Raw genomic sequence first — 17,627 nt, 5'->3', positions numbered from 1 at the left:
TACATTGTGATTTCCAGATTTTTTTTTTTTAGATTATGTCTCTCACAGTGGACATGCACCTAAGATGAAAATTTCAGACCCCTCCATGATTTCTAAGTGGGAGAACTTGCAAAATTGCAGGGTGTTCAAATACATATTTTCCTCACTGTATTTTGGAAAATGTACGTATTTTGTCTTGTTCTTGTGGTTAATTAATTTATAATGGCACAAAATATTCTCAAGGAGTCACAAGACAAAAAAGAAAAAAGGTTGAAGAAATTCACCTTTGTGAAATGTGCATTCATGTTTCGTGAGATATTTTTCAACATTCATGTTTTGCAATTCATAGTTTTGTGGCTAATTCACGATTTGCAGCAGATGGACATTTTTGGTGGTTAACAAGCTTTCTGTTGCTCAAATTAAGGATACGGCACCAAACTGATGTCTAAACGCACATATGAACCGAATGGTGACTTCTGTGTACCATGACACCCCCGTATTGACGATGACAGATTTTTGGAGATGTAACATTCAGATCAAAGCTTTACACAGCAACAAATATTAAATGTTGAGAGAATTATTCAGCGATACACCAAAACCTCTAATGTTACATCACTGATTATTTACATCAGTCACATGGGTTTGAAGAGCCAATGAACTAATTCTGAAATGAGATATGTATATATAACGGCCAGCAGAAGTCAAATTTTTTTGGGAGAGGTTTGTCAATCCAGACGTCCACATTTTACATATTTTCCAAAATTAACTTGTCAATCATCTTTAGAGATGCATCTAAAAAAATATGATGTCATGGAGAAGTTCATTTTTTTTTTTAGTTATTTCAGAAAGTGAAAATTTTATATATTCTAGACTGATGACATATAAACTCAAACATTTCCACCAATTTTTTTTGTACATTTTTATAATTAAGGCCTAGAGGTCCAAAAAAAAAGAAAAGAAAATGCTCATCTCAAAATATTACAATATTCCATTCAGTTAACACACACACACACACACACACACGATATACATGACCAGTCAAAGTTTGGATACTTTGTCATTGCCTGACTGACTTGACTGGTCATGCAAAATACAGAAATATTGACTTTCTATAAAGTTTCTTTATTTCTGCATTTGGTTCTCGGTTGTGGTTCCATTTGAATGAGTTCCTGCATCAGTGTGGAAGCGATCAGTCTGTGGACCTGCTAAGCTATTCTGAAAATCCAAGCAGCTTTGATATCGACCTTCAGCTCGTCTGGATTTAGTCTGCTGTCTGTCATTTTCCTCAATACCATAGAGCAGGGGTGGGCAATCATGCGCCATAAAGGGCCGAGACACTGCAGGTTTTCAGTGCAACCAGTCACCTCAGCAGGTGATTTCATTAATGATCAGGTGTCTCAGCAGGTGATTTCATTGACAACCAGGTGTTTATGTTCAGAGGAGAAACTCATCAGCAACCCACCTGCTGAGGTGAATGGTTGCATGGAAAACCTGCAGTGTCTCGGCCCTCGATGCCCACCCCTGCCATAGAGACTCTACAAGGGATTGTCTATGGGACCAATCAAGTCCAGTAACACCACGGTCAACAAACCAGCTCCTAGTAGTTTTGGCACTGTGGGCAGGTACAAAGTCCTTCTGGAAAAGGAAATCAGCATCTCCATAAAGCTTGTTAGCAGCGGGAAGCATGAAGTGCTGTAAAATCCCCTGGTAGATGGATGTGCTGATGTTGAACTTGATCAAACACAGTGGACCAACACCAGCAGGTGAACATGGCACCAAATCATCCCTGACTGTGGAAACGTCACACTGGACCTCGAGCAGATTGGATTCTGTGCCTCTCCACTCGTCCTCCACTCTGGGACCTTGATAAGCCGCTTCTGACATTCTCTGGTTCACAACTGGCTTGACACTCACTATGTGACACTTGTAGCCCATTTCCTGGATGTGTCTGAGAATGGTGGCTCTTGATGCCCTCCCTCCAGTCTCACTTCACTCTTTGTGAAGCTCCCCCAAATTCTTGAATCAGCTTTGCTTGGCAACCTCGAGGCTGTAGTCATCCCTGTTGCTTGAGCAGCTTTTCCAATCACACGTTCCCATCCAGTCAACTTTCCATCAATGTATTTTGAGGCTTATTGTGGAGGGTGACAGTCTTCTGGACAACTGTCAGGTCAGCTAACTGAACCATGACAACAGATTCACAGTATTTATACTGCAGAAACTCAAAATTTAAGTGAAATATTCTAATATTTTGAGATGTTTTCCCTTTTTTGGGGGGCTGTAGACTGTAATTATCAAAATTTAAAGTAAAAAAAAAATGCTTGAAACTTTTTAGTTTATATACAATGAGTCTAGAATACATACATTTTTTCATTTACTGAAATAAAAAAATATTTAACTTTTTCACAATGTTCTATTTTTTTCTAGAAGCACCTGTACATTATTTCAAGAAAACCTCTGTTTCAGTAACATTATTATTATGTTACTGGTTTTCTTTCCAGTTATGTAACTGAGAAAGTAATGGATAACTAGGCAAACGAGTTTATAAAGTTGTGATATCATGTTCCGCCTCCTCAGTACACCTATGGGTTTTCAAACAGGACTTCTGGTTGAATCCTTTCCCACAAATGCCACATTTGTACATTTTTTCTCCTGTGTGAACAGCCATGTGATTTTTCAGATTTGATTTTTGTGTGTAACGTTTTCCACAAACAGAGCAACCGTAACATTTTTCACCAGTGTGGATTCTCGTATGTCTCCATAAATTTCTTCTGCATGCAAAACACTTCTGACAAACTGAACAGCTGAATGGTTTCTCTCCAGTATGGAGACGTAAGTGGCAATTCAAATGTACACGCTGAGTGAACCTTTTAATACAAAAGGGGCAACTGTACGGTTTCTCTCCTGTGTGGATTCTCTCGTGCCTCCTTAAATTTCTTCGACATGTGAAACATTTGTTGCAGATTGAACAGCTGAATGTTTTCTGTCCTGTATGAATACTTAGATGACTCTTCAAACATTCTTCATTGTCAAATGTTTTCTCACAATCAAAGCAACTAAATGTTTTTTCACCCAGAAATATTTCAAAGTTTAAACCTGACTGAGGCTCCCTGGCTTCCTTCCAATCACTGCCAAGTTCAGCTGCAGGATCAGACGTGGCAAATTCATCATGATATGGGTGCAAATACGCATGTAGGTCTAAGTTTGGGTCTGGCTCTGGTCCTGCACGGTCTCCTCCATCGGCTTCGGTCTTCATATGTGTGGCATAGCTGCTTTCTGGAGGCTCCGCCTCTCTGTTCTTCTCTTTAACATCTTCACTCTTCACAGGGCCACGAGCCAACTTCAGCTTGATGACGTCATTGTTCTCCAGTTCTGGGAGCTGCTCGTCCTCCTGACTGGTCCACAGTTCCTCTTGTTCCTCTTTAATTTGTGGCTGGCCTGAGTCATCCTGGTCTAGACTGGTCCTCCAGTCCTGTTGCTGTTGAGGAATCTGTTCTTTAGTCACCAACAGCTGCTGTGAATCTGCAGAACAAGAGACAGTGAAACATATTTGAACTTCAGCCAAGCAAACTCTTTTTGTTCCTCGTCTGTCGTATCACTTTAGTTTAAGTCACAGTCGGAACGTAATGGTGGTCACTTACACAATACAGGTGTCACAATCCGTGTATTTGATTTGAACCGTACGCACACACATGACGGCTCACTGCACACAGAATACACAGTACGACTGCAAAGTACAATTACACACGGGTGTGAATTTGTTCCCATAAGTCACAGACATTTCATCTTATGTCCAAAGACTGCGTGTCACTCTAGTTTCATGCTCTGTGCAGGAAGGCGGGGTCTCCTCAGTGCAGGGGGCGTGGCCAACTCCCTCAGTATGCTGTGCATGTTGGACAGAGGAAACTGCCAGTTGAAGGGAGCGACTGGATTATTTAACACAAACTTTGGAAGCATAAATGGTGTCAGAATGACAAATCTGGACACAGTCCAGAAGTATTGAGGTGCAGTCTGAAGACGGACGGACGGCAGTCTCTGAGCAGTCTACATAGTTGGTCCCATTCGCTGGGCTGTCCCGAGTGGGTTGCACAGTTCAAAACACTCTTGGTGCTGTCGAGATGGGACGCACATCTGACGGCGGTCTATGTGCCGTTTCTGCATCATCTGATTGCAATCTACATATTCTGACGGCATCATAACAGCGTTTGAAATTATCTGATTGTGGCTGATTAAGCTCTGAGATGGATCCATCATGGCAAAGCCTGCTGGCATGTTATGCCACGTATGTCCACCTCTGCTGGACCCGGGCCAGGGAGGGCAAAGGAAATATTGATATGTAATAACATATACAGTGAGGAAAATAAGTATTTGAACACCCTGCAATTTTGCAAGTCCTCCCACTTAGAAATCATCAAGGGGTCTGAAATTTTCATCTTAGGTGCATGTCCACTGTGAGACATAATCCAAAAAAAAAATAAAAAATCCAGAAATCACAATGTATGATTTTTTAAATAATTTATTTGTATGTTACTGCTGCAAATAAGTATTTGAACACCTACCAACCAGCAAGAATTCTGTCTCTCACAGACCTGTTAATTTTTCTTTAAGAAGCCCTCTTATTCTGCACTCTTTACCTGTATTAATTGCACCTGTTTGAACTTGTTACCTGTATAAAAGACACATGTTCACACACTCAATCAATCACACTCCAACCTGTCCACCATAACCAAGACCAAAGAGCTGTCTAAGGACACCAGGGACAAAACTGTAGACCTGCACAAGGCTGGGATGGACTACAGGACAACAGGCAAGCAGCTTGGTAGAAGACAACAACTGTTATGATTATTTATTAGAAAGTGGAAGAAACACAAGATGACTGTCAATCTCCCTTGGTCTGGGATTCCATGCAAGATCTCACTTTGTGGGGTAAGGATGATTCTCAGAAAGCTCAGAACTACACAGGAGGACCTGGTCAATGACCTGAAGAGAGCTGGGACCACAGTCACAAAGATTACATTAGTAACACATGATGCTGTCATGGTTTAAAATCCTGCAGGGCAGCAAGGTCCCCCTGCTCAAGCCAGCACATGTCCAGGCCCGTTTGAAGTTCACCAGTGACCATCTGGATGATCCAGAGGAGGCATGGGAGAAGGTCATGTGGTCAGATGAGACCAGAATAGAGCTTTTGGAATCAACTCCACTTACCATGTTTAGAGGATGAGAACAACCCCAAGAAAACCATCCCAACCGTGAAGCATGGGGGTGGAAACATCATACTCTGGGGGTGCTCTTCTGCAAAGGGGACAGGACGACTGCACCGTATTGAAGGGAGGATGGATGAAGTCATGTATTGCGACATTTAGGCAAACAACCTCCTTCCCTCAGTAAGAGCATTGAAGATGGGTCATGGCTGGGTCTTCAGCATGACAATGACCCCAAACACACAGCCAGGACAACTAAGGAGGGGCTTTGTAAGAAGCATTTCAAGGTCCTGGAGTGGCCTGGCCAGTCTCCAGACCTGAACTCAATAGAAAATCTTTGGAGGGAGCTGAAACTCCAAACCTGAAAGATCTGAAGAAGATCTGTATGGAGGAGTGGACCAAAATCCCTGCTGCAGTGTGTGAAAACCTGGTGAAAAACTACAGGAAACATTTGACCTCTGTAATTGCAAACAAAGGCTACTGTACCAAATATTAACATTGATTTTCACAGGTGTTCAAATACTTATTTGCAGCAGTAACATACAAATAAATTATTTAAAAATCATACATTGTGATTTCCGGATTTTTTTTTTTTTTTAGATTATGTCTCTCACAGTGGACATGCACCTAAGATGAAAATTTAAGACCCCTCCATGATTTCTAAGTGGGAGAACTTGCAAAATCGCAGGGTGTTCAAATACTTATTTTCCTCACTGTATGTGACACACAGTCATCATGTACAGTGGGTGTAAACAGCGTGCAATTAAGCCGAAAGCACAGTGTGCCACCAAAGGCGCGGCCCACTGCTGTCACACATTGCAAGCATCGGAGGCTCAGAGCTGAATGGATCTCACCGCTGTAATATACATATTATTACATGATCATCTAATGCAGTGATTTTCAACCTTTTTTGAGCTGCGGCATCCTTTTTATATTTACAAAATCCTGCGGCACACCACCAACCAAAATAATATTATAATTCTATTACCTCTGGTTTTGCGCAAAACCCAATTATCGCAATAGAAAATCGATACAGAAAACACCGCATTTCGAAAATCCTCAAGCATTTTGCGCTCCGATCTCAAGTAGGGCTGTCACGATTAGGAATTTCTGGAGATGATTAATTGTCAGACGAATAATTGCGATTGACGAATATATTGTCTATTTTTTTTTCTCTTTTTTTCCCTTCTTTATATTCTACTATTGTAGTATAATTACACAACTCTGGAAGAACGTTTGGCTTCTGTGAGTGGAGAAACTGGGAATGGTGCAACATTTTTATTTTTAATCTTCATTTTACATACAGTCCCAACTTTTTCTGAATTGTGGTTGTTTCTGTTGCATTTCTGAAATTGTTTCTCCTCATTAGTCACGTTTTGTGCTTAAACACTGCATTAAGCCCATACTGAACAAATAAATACCTTTGGAAAGTAACAGCTGTTAAAGTTCAGAGTTCTCACCTGCTTTTTGTGATCTGTGCATCTGATCATCACCACAGCTTCTCCATGTCAGGGTTTTTTTTTTTTTTTTGTGGCTCAGTTCATTCATATATTCTCATTTTTTAAATATGTGTTTAAAGCTATTTGACCGTTTATTTCATCTCATGATCTCATAAATTCAGCATACGACGCGCACATGGTGTGAACAGGACGGTAAAGGCAGAATCACACCTTTAGAGAAAGTTCAGAGAGAAGTAAAAGCAGCCTCACGTTTTGGTTTTGTTTTTTAACATATTCACTCGGGTTAAAATCCTCTCTCTGCTCCGTGCTCGCTGATGGTTCTCAGACTGTAACGTGTCGCGCCTGCATTCAGGAATCTTCCTCACCCACCCCCTCCCTCACAGTCTGCAGCCCACACACACACACACACACACACACACAGCTCCGCATTTTAGACGGCTTTTGAAGAAGACAGCCACTGTTTTAATCGGCTGTCTTATTCAAACGGCAGGACGGATCGTTCTTCAGCCTCCATGTTATTGTCCCGCCTTAAGACGAGAGCGAGGCTGCAGCACAATGATGTCAGATTCTGAGTCGTTTTATGCTTTGTGGATAAAATAAATAATTCACGGTAATCATGAATATGAAAAATAATTGCGAATATGAAAAATAATCGCAATTGTCGAATATTGTAATAATTGTGACAGCCCTAATCTCAAGTGTTTTTTTTAGACGTGTCGACACTTTTATTCACAATAATCTTCCACTCTAATATTCACGGAGCGCAGAGGCTGCCTTCAGCGAACCCAGTTGTGAGCGAGAAGGCCCAAGTCTGACCACGGTGACGTCAACGGAGGTCAGGCCACCTTCCCCGCACACCTCCACAGCCAACACGGTTTCTCCTTCCCCAGAGGAGCCATGCTCCGTGAGCAGCTGAGATTCACGCTGTAGTCAGCAACCCATAACCATGGAGACGCACAACGCTATGTGCGCAAGTATGTCTATTATACTATAGTACAGCGCTTTGCTGCCATCTACTGGAATAAAAGAGCATTACATCATCTGCCACACTATTACAGCACATACACCCGATAATGGTGATATTTGATAATTGCTCACGGCACCCCTGACGATCGATCACGGCACCCTAGGGTGCTGTGGCACCCCGGTTGAGAATCAGTGATCTAATGGACGTGGAACTGTTTAGCCACCCCATGACACCATGGATATACATGTGAACTCACCTCCGGTACAGCCTTCACAGTGCAGGGTGGACAACGGCCAGGGAATCTCATCTCACCCTGCCTGGGCTGTGTGCCGACAACACCAGCCCACACACGTGCATTCCACCATGGCATAAAAAGATTATCCATGCAGATGCTGTCCTAAGCATGCTTGCTGCCATTCCAAACGGTCAGTGCGAGCTCAGTCAGCCCGTGCACTCCGTGTCATCATGACAGCAACTCAAAAATGCTCCATCCATTACAGAATAAAAACATCCATGTCATGCGCTGTCCAGAGTGCATGTGCTGCTGTCCAGTACGCTCAATGCCTCTCCGTGTACTCCACGTTCAGTCTTCAGTGGTTTTTATGGCTGTCTGACAGTCTGGCAGTCTGTGTCATCTGACTGTTGTCTAAATATGTCTTGGGCAGCATCGTGCAGGTGTGCCCAAGAGAACGAGGCTGCGTTCTGTCCCTCCCGACTGAATCAGGATTTTGGCCAAAACGTCATGTCGGCCTGCTTTGTGCACATTCTGACTATGCGTGATGGGGACTTAAAGGGGAAAAGAAATACTTTTTGAGAATTTGTTTGTGCATTCCTTGGTAAAAATGAAGTGTTATTCATACACTTGCAGAATGTTTGAGCACAGTGTAGATAATATTTGAATCAAATTTGCTGCTAAAATTGACATAAATGTCCGTTGGCTGAAGTCAGTGGAGGACACTTCCGGTTGTCGTCACTGGGGACGAGTGCAGTTTACTGAGCTCACGAGGCAACGATTCCAGCATGTGGTACAAAACATAAACCCAACACCCCCCTCCCTTCACCCGCCAAAAAAAAAAAAAATAATAAAAATTAAAATAATAATAAAAAAAAAATTAAAAAAATCAGGATGTACCGTATTGCCAGTTCAGCAACTTTCTGACCTTCACCCACAACTGAAAATCCTACATAGTGACCAGTGACAAATCTGGCAGCATGTATTCCCCACAAACCGTTGCTGATGTCCTTTCAGCTGCTAACCATTTTGTTTGGGGTCGCCACAGTGGAAACAGCCAGATCTGAATTGGTATTTGGCACAAGTTCTATGCCAGATGCCCTTCCTGACGCAACTCCAGTTTTACCTGGAGAAACACTCACAGGTCGTGGTGTTCCAAAGAGACCTCCCACCGGTCAGTTTGCAAACATTTAAACAATAAATTACTGTTATTTAAGACCCACCCACGATGCTGTTCAGCTTCCCGCCATATGTAAATTAGACAGGATTAAATCATCACAGAGCTGAGAAAGCAGGCTGTGACACACTGAGTTATCTGTGGTCAGGTGACTCCCAGTCTGTGGGCTAGTGACCCTCAGTCTGCTGACAGAGGAATCAAAGCACTGTGTTCCTTAAAACCTGCACTTTGTCTCATCACTGTCACAGCAAGTGACGGCTTGTTCCTGACAGATGACTCTGCTGTAATGTCCTGTTTGGCCGGCGACTTTGAGTAGCTATATGAGACCAATCACCTCGACAGGATGTTAGAAGTCTCCAGCTCCAGGGTTGTGGCAGCTGATCATCCAGTCAGCTGTGAAAAGGATTGAAAACAGCTGCCGTATCAGGAATTACTATCTCCAGGCAGATGGAGATGTTTTTCTGGCATTGCAAGAAATCTTTGTTTCCATTTAGGAGACAAGTATCATCTCAAGCAGTCTGTAAGAAGGGACTTTGTGTCCCCCTCTGGAAAGGGTGGTCACTTTGACTACAATAACTCCAGGGGTATTACGCTGCTCTCTGTGCCAACCATGGTACTTGTAGGAGTCATTCTCAAGAGCCACTAAGTGACCAGCGTAGGGATGGGTACTGATAAGATTTTAATCAATATTGATGCTATTATCGATTCCGCTTATTGATCTGATTCCTTAACGATTTCTTTATCAATACCTCTTGTGAATATTCTGTCTAGGCTTTGCAGGTTTTCTATGCCAACAACATTTTATTCAGTCTTAAAGTAAATAAATACAAAATTGGTTCAAGCTTTAAAGTGGAACCACGCTGCAGAAGCGGTTGATTACAGAGCCGCTGCGGGGTCTGAAATCAATGTAGAGAAATGATCGTTTTCCCGACAAACACCCTCAAAACCAACGGCTGCTCTGAAGGGCCGATAAGAGAATCGCTAAGCAAAAATTGTTAAGCACGCACATCATATTTGGTTGTAAGTAGCACATTATAGAAAGGAAAAGAAAAAAAAAAAGACTATTGATGTCAGTGGATCGAATCATTTCATAACGATTCTCGAAAAGAACCAGTTCTCGATACCCAAGCCTAGACTAGAGTAATCTGATTTCACTTCTGAGAAGTCAACCGTGGAGTACCAGAACACAGCATGAAGGGTATCAGGATTTCTCTTCAGCCGAGGTGGACTTTTGTGAGAATCCGTGAAGCTGTGTCCAAACCTGTGGAAATCCTCTGCCAGTGAGGTCTTCAGCACCGGTGGATGTTACCAAATCATGACTGAAAACACTTTTTCCAATACGTTTTGAGATTTTTAAATTTCTGTGCGTCTTTGCTTTGATTGGCCGTTGTGGTGTTTTGTGTCTAATATATTTGATTTTTTTTTAATACAGTCTTTCTCTTTTAACTTCCTTTTTGTTGAGTGTTTAGTTGTGCAGCTCTTTGTTCTCTGTGTTGGCCATTTTAAATGGGTTACAGAAATGAAAAGCCTTGACATCATGAGAATTCACCTAACCCTCAATAAATTCCTGGACACCGCTGCCAGCATGACCCTGAGCAGACAGAGCCCTGCATGGAGATGAGCAGGATCTCTGACATCTTCTCCGTGAGTTCTGGAGTTTGTTAGGAATGTATTCAACATTGTTAAAAATCATTTAACCACATACAGCAACATATCCAGGTACAGGTAATTTCAAAATAAATATAAAAATAGTTAAACTATCAAATTTACAATTGATAATGATTATACAACCCCTGGCAAAAATTATGGAATTACCGGCCTCCTAGGATGTTCATTCAGTTGTTTAATTTTGTAGAAAAAAAGCAGATCACAGACATGACACAAAACTAAAGTCATTTCAAATGGCAACTTTCTGGCTTTAAGAAACACTATAAGAAATCAGGAAAAAAAAATTGTTGTAGTCAGTAACGGTTACTTTTTTAGACCAAGCAGAAGGAAAAAAAAAAAACATGGAATCACTCAATTCTGAGGAAAAAATTATGGAATCATAAAAAACAAAAGAACGCTCCAACACATCACTAGTATTTTGTTGCACCACCTCTGGCTTTTATAACAGCTTGCAGTCTCTGAGGCATGGACTTAATGAGTGACAAACAGTACTCTTCATCAATCTGGCTCCAACTTTCTCTGATTGCTGTTGCCAGATCAGCTTTGCAGGTTGGAGCCTTGTCATGGACCATTTTCTTCAACTTCCACCAAATATTTTCAATTGGATTAAGATCCGGACTATTTGCAGGCCATGACATTGACCCTATGTGTCTTTTTGCAAGGAATGTTTTCACAGTTTTTGCTCTATGGCAAGATGCATTATCATCTTGAAAAATGATTTCATCATCCCCAAACATCCTTTCAATTGATGGGATAAGAAAAGTGTCCAAAATATCAACGTAAACTTGTGCATTTATTGATGATGTAATGACAGCCATCTCCCCAGTGCCTTTACCTGACATGCAGCCCCATATCATCAATGACTGTGGAAATTTACACGTTGTCTTCAGACAGTCAACTTTATAAATCTCATTGGAACGGCACCAAACAAAAGTTCCAGCATCATCACCTTGCCCAATGCAGATTTGAGATTCATCATTAGGGATGGGTAATGATAAGGTTTTATCGATATCGATGCCATTATCGATTCTGTTTATCAATCCGAATCCTTATCGATTCCCTTATCGATACCTCTTGTGAATTTTGTACTAAAAGTAGGCTTTACAGGTTTTCTATGTATTTCTTTGAGTCTTAAAGTAAATAAATATGAAATTGGTCACTGTATCCTTGATCTCTGGACATAAATAAAAATAAACAAAACTGTGTTTTGCTTTGAAGTTATTAATTCAGACTGAATTCTATCGTTCTATCTTGACTTGTCAGACAGCCGCGCAACGTTTGGAGCTATGTGAACAGAACGGAGGTTAATTCTCGTTTCTTTCTCGCAACAAGACAGGAGTCCCAAGTAGTAACTTTAATCCGCACAAAAGTGAATCGCAACTCATATTCAGGGATGAAAGTGGTGAAAAAACAAAAAAAGCTGAAACCCAAAATTACCCCCCAACACCACCTGCACGAAAATGTTTGAATTCTAGAAGCTCTGAAATGCAATCTGGGACTATTCCAGACAATAAACTGGAGTGAGTGCTGAATCCATTTAGGTGAGAAAAAAAAACAACTTTCCTTATTCAAATTCATTCCAGTAGTATTCTGCTCTTACTAGGATGCAGCAGTTTGGCAGATAGTTCTGGAGGAAATCACTGAAGAAATTAACAAACTGAAAATATGGTTTGAACGAAACAAATTGTCATTAAACTTAAATAAGACAGGGATGAAATGGAGGTGTAAGAGTCACTAGGTGTTCACAGGAAACATTTATTTCTGTATGTATTTATTTAGTTATGTTAGTTGATATTATATATTTTCTGTTGTGTTTCTATTCAGGTTCTTTTTGTCTCTTTCTCTAAAATTGTATATAATAATCATTAGATTATTGATATATAAGAAAAAATAAATGTAAGGAATATTACAATTTGAAAACAAATGCACCCAAACGTGATGACGGCTGCAATTGCTAAATGCTAACTTTTTACATTGAAAATGCCATAGACATGCTAACGCATTAGCATCGCTCCCATTTTTAAGTTATAAAATACATCTATCAACTGTTTCAGAAGACCATAACAGGTCGGTTTAACATAGAAAAGGTAAATAATACTCACAGACGTATGCTCTTTAGGGTTTTAGCGGGGGGAAAATTAAGCGAAAGAAAGAAATAAACGAAGCAATCGACCGAAGCATTGCTTCAATCTGCGAACCACGCTTCGATTGGTTCAAGGTTCAAAGCAAAGCAGCGCTGCAGAAAAGCTGATCACGGACCCACTGCAGGGTCTGTAATCAATGTAGAGAAATGATCATTTTCCTGACAAACACCCGCCAAAACAACGGCCACTCTGAAAGACCGATAACAGAATTGTTAAGCAGCTTATTGATGTCGGTGGATCGAATCATTTCTTAACGATACCCGAAAGGAACCGGTTCTCGATACCCATCCCTATTCATCACTGAATATGACTTTCATCCAGTTATCCACAGTCCACGATTGCTTTTCCTTAGCCCATTGTAACATTGCTTTTTCTGTTTAGGTGTTAATGATGGCTTTCGTTTAGCTTTTCTGTATGTAAATCCCATTTCCTTTAGGCGGTTTCTTACAGTTCGGTCACAGACGTTGACTCCAGTTTCCTCCCATTCGTTCCTCATTTGTTTTGTTGTGCATTTTAGATTTTTGAGACATATTGCTTTAAGTTTTCTGTCTTGACGCTGTGACGTCTTCCTTGGTCTACCAGTATGTTTGCCTTTAACAACCTTCCCATGTTGTTTGTATTCAAAGGATTCAAAAGAATTTTATTGTCATATGCACAAAGGAACATGTTCCCTGCACAATGAAATGTGTTTACTGCATTTAACCCATCCTAATTGCCAGTTAGGAGCAGAAGTCGCCTTTGGGCGCCCGGGGACCAGCTCCAGATGTATATCCTGCCTTAGGTCAACAGCAGGGCTGAGCAAACCATTTTGGTATTTGGTCCAGAGTTTAGACACAGCTGACTGTGAACAACCAACATCTTTTGCAACATTGCGTGATGATTTACCCTCTTTTAAGAGTTTGATAATCCTCTCCTTTGTTTCAATTGACATCTCTCGTGTTGGAGCCATGATTCATGTCAGTCCACTTGGTGCAACAGCTCTCCAAGGTGTGATCACTCCTTTTTAGATGCAGACTAACGAGCAGATCTGATTTGATGCAGGTGTTAGTTTTGGGGATGAAAATTTACAGGGTGATTCCATAATTTATTCCTCAGAATTGAGTGATTCCATATTTTTTTTTCCTCTGCTTGGTCTAAAAAAGTAACCGTTACTGACTGACACAATTATTTTTCCTGATTTCTTACAGTGTTTCTTAAAGCCAGAAAGTTGCCATTTGAAATGACTTTAGTTTTGTGTCATGTCTGTGATCTGCTTTTTTTCTACAAAATTAAACAACTGAATCAACATCCTCCGAGGCCGGTGATTCCATAATTATTGCCAGGGGTTGTATTATTAGACCTCATTAGTATTATTTAGACATGAAAATATATTTTTATTTATCCATACTCAGTGTGTTAACCTTGTGAGAAGAGGCAAAAACTTTTCATGGCCTAAGAAGTGTTAGTTATACCAATACATTAGGATTTTACTATTTGTGCAACACAGCACTACTGTTTGAACAACAACAAATCTAATAAATTTTAGCATCTGCATTTGGTCCCATAACTTTACCTTGAATACAGCTAATCAATTTTTCTACATACCTAAAAACTCAGACTTTAACATCAGGATTATGTCTCTATCTGGCCTAAAATGAGGTTAAATGAAAAAAAAAAGGCTATTCTGGCAGCCATTTCAAAAATCCAAGATGGCTGCCATCAAGAATGCATTTTGGTCATCACCATCGGATTCCCTAAACCTCAAAATATGGGTATAGACACCAATATCATGTTTCTATGTGGACTAAAAGTAAAGTTAGAGCCTCATTTTTTCTTTCTATTTTGTCTGGGAAAAAAAAAAAAATTATGGTGACATTTGATTTGTCGTTGGCATGTTGAGTTGCCAGGTTTGGGTATTCCCAATGTAATTTGGTGACATTTGATTTGTCGTTGGCGTGTTGAGTTGCCAGGTTTGGGTATTCCCAATGTAATTTGGTGACATTTGATTTGTCGTTGGCGTGTTGAGTTGCCAGGTTTGGGTATTCCCAATGTAATTTGGTGACATTTGATTTGTCGTTGGCGTGTTGAGTTGCCAGGTTTGGGTATTCCCAATGTAATTTGGTGACATTTGATTTGTCGTTGGCGTGTTGAGTTGCCAGGTTTGGGTATTCCCAATGTAATTTGGTGACATTTGATTTGTCGTTGGCGTGTTGAGTTGCCAGGTTTGGGTATTCCCAATGTAATTTGGTGACATTTGATTTGTCGTTGGCGTGTTGAGTTGCCAGGTTTGGGTATTCCCAATGTAATTTGGTGACATTTGATTTGTCGTTGGCGTGTTGAGTTGCCAGGTTTGGGTATTCCCAATGTAATTTGGTGACATTTGATTTGTCGTTGGCGTGTTGAGTTGCCAGGTTTGGGTATTCCCAATGTAATTTGGTGACATTTGATTTGTCGTTGGCGTGTTGAGTTGCCAGGTTTGGGTATTCCCAATGTAATTTGGTGACATTTGATTTGTCGTTGGCGTGTTGAGTTGCCAGGTTTGGGTATTCCCAATGTAATTTGGTGACATTTGATTTGTCGTTGGCGTGTTGAGTTGCCAGGTTTGGGTATTCCCAATGTAATTTGGTGACATTTGATTTGTCGTTGGCGTGTTGAGTTGCCAGGTTTGGGTATTCCCAATGTAATTTGGTGACATTTGATTTGTCGTTGGCGTGTTGAGTTGCCAGGTTTGGGTATTCCCAATGTAATTTGGTGACATTTGATTTGTCGTTGGCGTGTTGAGTTGCCAGGTTTGGGTATTCCCAATGTAATTTGGTGACATTTGATTTGTCGTTGGCGTGTTGAGTTGCCAGGTTTGGGTATTCCCAATGTAATTTGGTGACATTTGATTTGTCGTTGGCGTGTTGAGTTGCCAGGTTTGGGTATTCCCAGTGTAATTTGGTGACATTTGATTTGTCGTTGGCGTGTTGAGTTGCCAGGTTTGGGTATTCCCAGTGTAATTTGGTGACATTTGATTTGTCGTTGGCGTGTTGAGTTGCCAGGTTTGGGTATTCCCAGTGTAATTTGGTGACATTTGATTTGTCGGTGGCGTGTTGAGTTGCCAGGTTTGGGTATTCCCAGTGTAATTTGGTGACATTTGATTGTCGGTGGCGTGTTGAGTTGCCAGGTTTGGGTATTCCCAGTGTAATTTGGTGACATTTGTCGGTGGCGTGTTGAGTTGCCAGGTTTGGGTATTCCCAGTGTAATTTGGTGACATTTGATTTGTCGGTGGCGTGTTGAGTTGCCAGGTTTGGGTATTCCCAGTGTAATTTCGTGACATTTGATTTGTCGGTGGCGTGTTGAGTTGCCAGGTTTGGGTATTCCCAGTGTAATTTGGTGACATTTGATTTGTCGGTGGCGTGTTGAGTTGCCAGGTAAAACAATGACTCAACGAAGCACCAGATCGAAGCACTGCTTCAATCTGCAAATCACTGCTTCGATTGGTTCAAGGTTCAAAGCAAAGCCACGCTGCAGAAAAGTTGATTACAGACCCGCTGCAGGGTCTGTAATCAATGTAGACATTTTCCTGACAAACACCCCCCAAAACAACAGCCACTCTGAACGACCGATAAGGAAATCGTTAAGCAAAAAGGTTATTGATGTCGGGGGATTGAATCATTTCTTAACAATACCCGAAAGGAACCAGTTCTTGTTTATTTTCTTATTCGGTGAATGTAATACGCTTCCGTAACAACACAGTCCAATGTACTGGGAAACATTTATTAGGCTTACTTTTGATGAGAAATGCCATTTACCGCACGCAGTAGTGAGCGATATTATGTTGAATACGTGTCCACCGTCAAGCACGTACATTTGTTTGTCCTGATGCTTTCCCATCAGCCCCTGCACGCCCAAGATGCTGAAGTGGCTTATTCTCGATGGATTTTTATAAATGAAGCCTTGTAAGTTGTATTCAAGCTGATTAAAAGCTCTAATGAACCCATACATGCCTGCATAAAAAATCCTTATGTACTAAAAAATAAATCATTTACCTTGCTGCTTTTTCCACTGTAATATTATTGCTAGTCTTTTAATAACATATACGAGTATATGATTTTTACTAACATTTTTTTACAAGTAGATATAAAGCCATTCAGAATTTATGACTTTTGACCCTCGGTCAGGGTAAAAAGTACCTCCTCCATCCCCTCCAACCACACTGTTAAAATTTAAATGCCGCCTGTGACCACCACGTACTTATATTAAACAACTGCAAGCATATATATATATATATCAATCAATCAATCAACTTTTTTCTTGTATAGCGCCAAATCACAACAAACAGTTGCCCCAAGGCGCTCCACATTGCAAGGCAAGGCCATACAATAATTATGAAACACAGTCTACGTCTAAAGCAACATAACCAAGGGATGGTCCAGGGTCACCCGATCCAGCCCTAACTATAAGCCTTAGCGAAAAGGAAAGTTTTAAGCCTAATCTTAAAAGTAGAGAGGGTATCTGTCTCCCTGATCTGAATTGGGAGCTGGTTCCACAGGAGAGGAGCCTGAAAGCTGAAGGCTCTGCCTCCCATTCTACTCTTACAAACCCTAGGAACTACAAGTAAGCCTGCAGTCTGAGAGCGAAGTGCTCTATTGGGGTGATATGGTACTATGAGGTCCCTAAGATAAGATGGGACCTGATTATTCAAAACCTTATAAGTAAGAAGAAGAATTTTAAATTCTATTCTAGCATTAACAGGAAGCCAATGAAGGGAGGCCAACACGGGTGAGATATGCTCTCTCCTGCTAGTCCCCGTCAGTACTCTAGCTGCAGCATTCTGAACC

General features: G+C 41.0%; 1 protein-coding gene across 1 annotated transcript in view; it reads right to left on the bottom strand.

The window, feature by feature from the left end:
* Window positions 1-1,494: 1,494 nt before the first annotated feature.
* Window positions 1,495-17,627, bottom strand: part of LOC117511360 (zinc finger protein 501-like) — a 29,414-nt gene continuing 13,281 nt past the window's right edge. The window contains exon 2 of the mRNA XM_034171398.1: window positions 1,495-3,498. Within this exon, the coding sequence (XP_034027289.1) occupies window positions 2,519-3,498 (980 nt within the window). The 3' untranslated portion in view covers window positions 1,495-2,518. The remainder of the gene's footprint in view (window positions 3,499-17,627) is intronic.

The sequence above is a fragment of the Thalassophryne amazonica genome, chromosome 5 (genome assembly GCF_902500255.1).
Source record: "Thalassophryne amazonica chromosome 5, fThaAma1.1, whole genome shotgun sequence".
In the NCBI taxonomy this organism is placed as follows: Eukaryota; Metazoa; Chordata; class Actinopteri; order Batrachoidiformes; family Batrachoididae; genus Thalassophryne; species Thalassophryne amazonica.
This window is presented reverse-complemented; position numbering and strand designations above follow the sequence as displayed.